Source organism: Nymphalis io, chromosome 19, assembly GCF_905147045.1.
Source record: "Nymphalis io chromosome 19, ilAglIoxx1.1, whole genome shotgun sequence".
In the NCBI taxonomy this organism is placed as follows: Eukaryota; Metazoa; Arthropoda; class Insecta; order Lepidoptera; family Nymphalidae; genus Nymphalis; species Nymphalis io.
The window spans coordinates 956,124-965,268 of NC_065906.1; the positions used below are offsets into that span (position 1 = coordinate 956,124).

At 34.3% G+C, this 9,145-nt stretch overlaps 2 protein-coding genes across 2 annotated transcripts in view; both read left to right on the forward strand.

Annotated features, from left to right (window-relative positions):
- LOC126775883 (kinesin-like protein Klp98A) overlaps nt 1-1,166 on the forward strand; it is a 93,511-nt gene extending 92,345 nt beyond the window's left edge. The window contains exon 28 of the transcript XR_007669917.1: nt 1,117-1,166. The gene's annotated coding sequence lies outside the window, so the exon portion shown is untranslated. The remainder of the gene's footprint in view (nt 1-1,116) is intronic.
- LOC126775890 (radial spoke head protein 6 homolog A) lies at nt 200-7,260 on the forward strand. The gene is made up of 13 exons (XM_050498048.1): nt 200-330; nt 407-596; nt 1,490-1,615; nt 1,948-2,036; nt 2,340-2,427; nt 2,753-2,837; nt 3,232-3,365; nt 4,191-4,310; nt 4,387-4,540; nt 5,357-5,502; nt 5,943-6,157; nt 6,350-6,494; nt 6,866-7,260. Exons 1-13 carry the CDS (start codon nt 200-202, stop codon nt 6,959-6,961), a joined length of 1,719 nt encoding a protein of 572 aa, XP_050354005.1. The 3' UTR covers nt 6,962-7,260.
- The last annotated feature ends 1,885 nt before the right edge of the window (nt 7,261-9,145 follow it).

Below are 9,145 nucleotides of genomic sequence, written 5' to 3' on the forward strand. Positions count from 1 at the left end.
GAAACAAAACGTATATATTTATTTTAGATGAACCTTATTCTTGTTCCTTATAATTGAATTGATCAACAAGAGTATCTGCCTGAAAATAATAAAAAGCATAAAATGACAAGTTTAGTGCAAGTTATATTCAATAATAAAACGTAGTGGTTATGTATTTTGTGTTCAATACATTTAAACAATTATTTTAAAGTTAGCAAAGATGTCTCATACATTTATGTTAGAACCAGATATAATAGCGGCTACGGCAAATGTTTTGCCTGACCTCAACAGCGATTTGGTGCTTGCTAAAAATTTTTTAAAACAACAGTCTGGTGCTACTGGTGATTCACTGTAAGTTATTATTTTCTTTTTTTTGTTAGGATTAAGAAGTTCTGACTGAAGAATAACAATATTTTTCTTTAACCAGGTATGATCATATGGTGGACGTTGTACACAAAATTTTATCGCAAAAGCCTCCAGATGTTGTTGATAATTTTGAACAATATTCATGGCAAGTGAAGGAAGAGAAGTTTCGACCGAATTTCGATTTACTGAACGATATTTACCTCGCGCCAACGCAGCTTGCTGTCGTTAGACGAATGGATGAAATGTTTCGGGTGTTGTATTTCTATCAATTTTTTTATATTAATAAAACATATATTATAACGCATACTTTAAAAAGCTTTGATAGCAATTGATTAATTAGATTTAGATTTTCTTCAAGAAGTGGTGGATTCAACTGCAGACTAATTTAAATTTAAGCTCAATTCAAAATCGATTAAATTTCAAAGCTGAATGTTATATAAAAACAGCATGTGTATATAATGAAAAATTAAGCTGAATTTGTTTACACCCTTTCAAAAAGATAAAAATTTGAGATCAGACTTAAGCATAATGCAAACAGATTAATAATTACAGTTACAGCCTGTGAATGTCCCACTGCTGGGCTAAGTCCTCCTCTCCCTTTTTGAGGAGAAGGTTTGGAGCTTATTCCACCGCGCTGCTCCAATGCGGGTTGATGGAGTACACATGTGGTAGAAATTCAGTGAAATTAGACACATGCAGGTTTCCTCGCGATGTTTTCCTTCACCGTATAGCACGAGATGAATTATAATGATGATGATATGATGAGCCGAGATGGTAAGAACGCGTGAATCTTAACCGATGATCGTGGGTTCAAACCCGGGCACCACTGAATTTTCATGTGCTTAATTTGTGATTAATAATTAACGATTACGATTGCAATATGTAATCATCAATAACTATTACAGTAAAAAAATAAAGAAATTAAACAAAAAAGTAAAGTGAGTGAGTGAGATAAGTACCCGCGCGCCCTTTTCAGAATCAATCAAAGTTAATCTGTTATCGTTATTGATGATAATATATACATAGTAACCGTAATCTTTGCGTTTGCTTAAGTCAGCGTGAGATTGACAATGCAGACGATAGAGGCTATTTTCATAATAAAAAATAAAATTTCTATTAACCATGATTATTATTATTATTTTAGTTAGTTGCGAGCAAGAGTCAGAGAATAGAAGATCTCGGTGAAGAGGAGCAGGAGTTAGATCTAGAAGAAGATTCGTTAAGACCCAGGATCGCGGATATCATTGAGCACAATTACTACTTTCGAGAGGTAAGTATAAAAGAAAAAAAAATAAACTAACATCCAACTAATCATTTAATGCTAGCTAAACAACTCTTTTCCTGTTGGCCTTTCTTTCTCCCGGCTTAAAACTTATTTCACCACGATGTTGCTATACGGGTTGGTGGTTACAGAAATGGCAGAATTTCAGCAGATACATGCATAAATTTCTTTATAAGTTTTACCTTCATCGCAGCGCTAAATGAATTATGAATATAAATAATTAAACGCCAATTCTTTAGCTTATTATCTGGTCTAACCGCAATATTAGGTTAATATCAATTTTATTAATAGACTAACAAATTATTCTTTAACATCCCTAGTGTGGTTACGGCCTCTCTGAGCAAGAATGTTATGCGGTATACGTAGCTCTTAATATGCTGGCTATCAAGGAACCAGTAGCTACAATTAGGTAAGTAGAAACAAGAATATGCTTGGGATTTTTTGTAAATGTTTAAATATTATTATCAACTGGACAAAATCCTACTTTGTTATTTACGGGTACATTACCTTTAGAAATTTTGAATCCTATCGTAAAGTACATGATTTACTGAAATATCGACAATTTCTTAAATTAATTATATAATTATGAGATAGATACTCTCAAAATGAAAGTTCCCTTAAAATATTTTAGAAAGAGTAATAATAATTTTACTATTAACATAAGTGAATATATTTTGATAATGGTGATAACATATCATAACTTGAATGGCAGATTTTTCGGCAAGATTTTTGGTACAAAAGCAAATTACTACGTCGCAGAAACTGATTTCACCATAGAAGAACTGGATAGGCGCATCAGAGTTTGTATTTCTTATTTAATATTATTATACAGGGTTCTCTTTTATGTTTTTGTTATAAAATAATATGCTTGATAGATTTGTTGAAACTAATACAGATTATATTTGTCTAAAGTACGGAAGAAGCAGCGGGTAAAGACCTTATTCCAACATTTTGCTTTAGTGTAAGTTTGAGAATACGGATAATTCGATACATGCATAAATTCGGCAAACATTTTACAAGAAAATGCCGCTGGCTGCAATGTTATTTTTTTATATAAAAAGTTTAAAAATTAAACAAAACCGAGTTATATGTGTGTGGTGTACATTAAAAATATTCGTTTATTAGGAGTTCGAAATGAAAGACATGCCTGGCGAGGGAGAAGGCGCAGAGGAGGATCGCGGTCAAGAAATGGAAGAACAAAAGGAAATGAGTGAGCATAGTTGTATTATTAAATGATAAAAATTTTATTAAAAGGAAAAAACACATGCTTTGCGATTATATTCTTAGTGCAGGTTCGTTTATTCTGCCGCTAGACAGAAATATGTTGTGGTGTTGTGTCCCGGACGAAAGTGGAGCCAATAAAATTACAGGGACAAGTGACATCTTAGATCCCACACGCTTGCGATACAATTATAGTTTGTATAGTGTCAGTGTATATAGGCGATGGTGATCACTTACAAATAGAATCATTATGACACAAAATATACATAATCCAACTTTTAGTCGCCATGTTGTAATTACAGAATATATAATATAATTTCGAAAATATGTTATTAGACTAAATGGATAAATTTTGGAAGAATAACATTTAAATTAAATCGTAGTAGGCGAAGGTGAAGCTAAGGAAGAGAAACCTAAAGAACCAGTGCCTCCCAAGCTGCCTCCAATCCCCGAGTCCACATGGCAGCCACCTCCTATTATCCCTGTCGAGAAACCTGGGCAAGGTGTTAATAGAAAGGTTAAATAGAAAGAAACCTACAAGTTGTTAAGAATATGACTATGTTAGGAATATGTCAAAACTATAAAAAAGTACTAAAATATATCTATGATCTCATCTCGATGTCTTTCATAACATAGTATTGACATTCCGCCTCAAGGCTGCGTGTAAGGTCTATGTCAGTTAACTCAGTGAGAATGAATATTATATTACGTTATAATAATAATAATAATATCCTGGGACATTATTCACACACGGCCATCTGATTCCAAATTAAGCAGAGCTTGTGCTATGGAAACCAGACAACTGATATACTGCATATACTACTTTTATTTTGTAAATACATACTTATATAGATAATTACACCCAGACTCAGGACAAACAGACATGTTCAAATCAATACTTAATAGTATGACGGCGATGTCAACAATACGGAAGTTGTTTTGACAACGAGCCGCAAGCGTTGTCAGTGTTACATAACGCTTCCACGGAGTCTAGATGGGTCGGTGCAGCACTGACGTGTAGCACTTCCGTCCTAGCCGTCGTACAGACAACACGTCTAGAAACTGTCTTATGTCTCGTCGTAATTGTGCTAGAAGTGATTAGTAAAGCGTTTGAGTGATTCTGGATTTGCTATATGTTACACGTACCCTCATTTCGCCCACACATAATGTCTGATGATGAGGAAATCCGCTCACATAGACCACCTCACCCGTTAAGTATATAGGTGTATAAACAAATACGAAAGACTAATAATAACAATAATACTGACTAACTAGTCAATTGTCAATGAACGTTTTAATGTCAAATACATTATCAATTTTAACGTTAATATGTGGTACATAGACGTACTACGTCTGCAACCAGCCAGGCGAACACTGGGTATGTCTTCCAGACGTTACGCCGGATCAGATCCGAGTGGCGAGACTTTCGGTGCGTTGTATGACTGGTGAACTCGATGCAGAGGTAAGAAATAATAATCGCCCGATCGATGATTTGGTAATTATTGTAAATTTATTTTTATTTATTTCATAAATAATAGGTAATAACGTACCCCCCATTCGAGGGTACGGAGCGTAATTACTTGAGGGCTCAACTAGCTCGTATTCAAGCAGCGACCTCAGTCTCACCGCAGGGGTTTTACACGTTTGGCTCGGGAGAAGAGGAAGAAGATATTGACTTGGAAGAGGGATCGGGTATCGTTAAATCTTTGTCCTATAATTCCATAATGCCTAATTACATTCGTTTCTGTATTAAAGTCGATTAAAGCCAACATGATACATCACCGATAAAAAGCCTTTAGATGGGATTACAATATTAGAATTTGTGGTTTTTATGATTCTTACAATATTATTACTTAACTGTATAAAGTTATCGTTTTTATCTGTACAGAAATATTCAGATATATTTTTTTATAAAACAACATCAAATGGGTCAACTGATTGTAAGTGGTCACTACCACCTTAGATATTGGCGCCTGCCGTAAGAAATTTAACCATTATTTAGATCGCCAATGCTTCAACCTTAGGAACTAAGACGTTATGTCGCTTGTGCCGGTAGTTAAACTGTCTTTCAAATCGTAATACCAAGTATTCCAGTTAAGCGGTAGAATATATGATGAACGGTTGGTACATATCGACAGGCTTGCAGAAAGTTGCTAGTACCTACTTTGAAGACTTAGGTATATCATCATAAAAAGGTAGTGAAAATATATAATTTATATACGCATATAATTAAAGATACACGTGTGGACATAACGACTAACGGCCAGACTTATAGACGATGAGTAGCGGCTTAATTTTAGTCAAACATTGATTTTTCTCATTCTGTCATTATTGATTTGTTATTCAAATGAAAAAGATACAGCATTGTTTAATTAATAAATTGCTAAACAACATTTAAGGCCGTTATTCTATATATGGATATTGTAGGTACTCTATAAACAGTTTAAAATTTGGTGTACCTTATTTACGATCTAAACATATAAATACCGTAACTCTTTTTCTTGCTAGGGGACATGGCGTTCAATTTGAATCCTTTCTACCAAGGTCACACTCTTAAAGACTTGGTTGATTCAAATCTGACTTACTGGGTTCACCACGGCAGACATATTCTTAAGCAGGGTAGAACTATATGGTGGAATCCTAATGCTGGATTGGTTAGAAAATTTTTAACCTATCGTTAAAAAAATCACATTTTTTTTTATAGAATAGGAATGCGGACGAGCATTTGGGCCACCTGATGGTAAGTGGTCACCAACGCCCATATACATTGTAAGAAATGCCAACCATCACTTATGTCAACCATAGCCAATGCGCCACCAACCTTGGGAACTAAGATTTTATGTCCCTTGTGCCTGTAATTACACTGGCTCACTCACCCTTCAAAACGGAACACAACAATATCAAGTATTGCTGTTTTGCGGTAGAATATCTGATGAGTGGGTGGTACCTACCCAGAAACTATAATAAGTAAATATTGCTGTTTAGTTATTGTGTTTAAATATACATATGAAATTAGTAATATAATCCCAAAAAAATAATAAGGTTTTAAAACCAGGTTTTTTGAGATATAGAATTGAATCCTTAAGTTCACTAGGATGAAGCAGTCGAAGAGGAAGAAGACGAAGGCCTTCCACCAATTGAGCCTGAATCCGGTCCGTCACTATTCACATCCCTCTCTGATGATAGCCGTCTCGAGGGTCAGAACGCTTGGAGCGCTCGCGTCAGCTCCACTCTAGTGCCGGATAGGGCTGCAGCATTATTGAGAAGTAACATATGGCCTGGTGCTGTCGCTTATTCTACTACAGGAAAGTGAGTTATCGACGTTAAAGATTTTGGAAGAAAAAAAAGAATTATTTTTTATTAAAAAAAATGTATGCATATATTTAGCTACGGTTTAAGATAAAGAGAAAGAACCTTTTCACTATTTTATTCAAAAAATTCTTATGCTATATGTAGTATATTAATTTAGATAATTATTGTGTTATTATACAAAACGATTAGGAAATCCGAATGCATGTACGTTGGATGGGGCTTGAAATTCCAGCCTCCGAACTTCAGTCCTCTACAGCTACCGCGGCCGCAGGAAGAATACGCTATTGGGCCCGAGGTCATGGAGATGGCTGATCCAACGTTTGCGGATGAGGAGGTAAGCCAGTTTGATAAATATTAACTTGACCAAATTATATAACAACAGCCGTCCTTTGCCTCCACTGTGGCAGGAGAGCTGGTCCATTGGTCGCTTATACAAGAATAGGCGATTTAACTGGAAAATTATGGTAGCATTTTTGCCACCGTACCACGAGTCAGGATTTATTCTACATCTGTACTTTCTCAATGTAAATAATAATTACTGAGTTCGTAGTTAGTTACTAAAATATTGGTGACGTCAACGACCAGAGACGTGACAGTTTTGGAAACATTTAAATTGCTGTACAACGTTAAAAAAATTGAAGTTATGGCTTCTGATAAATATCAATAAAAATTTACGATTATATATTCATAACATTATTCTGCCAGGCCTATCGAATCGCCCACCTACCCCCGCCGCCACCAGTTCTGCAAGGGGAGGGAGAAGGAGAGGGTCTACCAGAAGAAGAGGAAGAAGAAGATTAAGACAAAATACTTTATTTCTTTTAAAAAGACGTTATTTATACTGGTTATACGTTGAAATTAAAACTTCGTGGGAGTTCATTAACGTCGTATCTACGCAAACATTATTTATCATTTTATCAACAATGTTGTTTATATAAATAAAAGATTAATCAATTTATTTATATTTATTTTATTGTAACAAGTGGATACTAATAATGATTAACAACAAATATTTTATATAACAGGATTCCACGTAAAATTGTATAGTCATAATAATATCACGATTAGCTTCAGAGCTGGCTTTTAATATTTTCGGTAGGTAACATCAATAAACATTTACAGGAAATGAACAAATGTAAAAAATATAATTAATATTCTCACTCTGATTTTAATTTATATCAAATATTTTTTTTTATTATTGGAATTTTATTATATATTATACGGAGTGACCCTTAATGTATATTTAGCTATAGTTGGACGTTAGCCGCTATCTAGGCAATTATTTTTTTTAACTTTTTAACTTTACTGTATGATGGATATACTAAGGTTATCTTTTCTAAGAAATTACGTTTGAATTTAAGTTGAACCATATTTATTCATATCAACAGCCACTGGGCCATTGAGACCCTGGCCCTTCGGGCCAAAAATAAAATCTCACGGCAAGGATACTTGCCGGTGAGGAATAGCCCGGGTAAAGGGGGCAACCCCCGTAAAATTAGCGTAAAGGGGGCAAGGCCCGTACTCAGACTGGCTAGGCCAGTTAGGAAGAACCAGCTCTCTGAACCATATATTGTGTTATCAATCATAGACTACAGATGTTGCAAGCTGTTTTGTTTATCAGATAAAATTAACAGATAATAATCACCATTATACAGGTTGTTTGTAAAACATTCACCTCGCAGGACCGTACTGCTAACATCATGGGCAACAACTTTTATGCTATGACTTTTAATAATTCATATTTTTTTCATACAAAATTTAAAACGTTTTTGATTTCTCTAAATACTAACAACTCTTCGCGGTAGCTAGAGAAGCGCTTAGGTAAACAAATTATTGCGGAACACAGGAGCGAACTGTGAGAGGGGCACCGGCAAGGTGTCGCTGTCACTAAGAGGCACCCGCGCAGCTTGTCGTTGTACCTCGATTTTCAGTACCTAGTGCATACATAATATTTTTTTTATATGTAACTAGTATGCAGTTTAAATATTTATCAAGTGACAACAATTTTACTTTTACAATAAATGCAATAGTCAATAATTTATTTTTATTTCACTGCACTTACAAGACTACTACTGTAAAAGATCTAAGCCACTTCATGTTAATTATAATTGATAAATAAAATATAATTCCGATTGATATTATGTGGGTAGACTAATGAATTTTTATTGTGAATCACAAGTCACAACGCACCGCGGACTTGACCTCACTACTAAATACAGATCTAAAAAAGTGTCAGACAAAACAAACTTTTAAAGTATATTTTGGAAAATCTATTGTTTTATAAATAGTCATTGAATAAATGTCATTTATGTTGGTAATACAGTTCTGCGAAGTTATTAGTGTCTTAAAAATAACCTTGTACAGGTTTTGGCGGATTGATAAGTAATATTTTTTTTTTTACTCCAATGCACTGCGTGTGAGTTATTTTGACCATTGGCAACATTACGTTTTAAAATTTGCAATGTCTACATGATATAAGATATTATCACTAATATTCGCTATTATTTATCTTATGTGCTAAGCTTTATAAACATTACAAAAATATTTATGTAAAATATTAATATCATGATGTTCATAATTGCAATATCATCAAAAAGCAGAAAGGATTTTTCTTAACTCAAGACGTGACCAAACCGCACAAAATCTGCGTGAACACTAAAAGTAGCTTTAAGCTGTACACCATCCAGGCACTTGATGAAAGCATTGATTGACACGACACGTTGGCAATGTGACCAATTAATTAATATAGGTAGTACTTGGGTCTATGCCGAATGCCCTTATAATAAAAAAAAATGTTTAAATGTAAATCATCATCATGTATAATCGGACCAGGCTTGGTAACCGTTTAGGGTGTCAATTAAATTTGTTTAAAACTTGAAAACTTCTTGAAGAAAGTCATCTTGTTGTTTAAATAAGTATAAATACAAATAAAAAGCCGAGATGGCCCAGTGATAAGAACGTGTGAATCGTGAATGATCGTGGGTT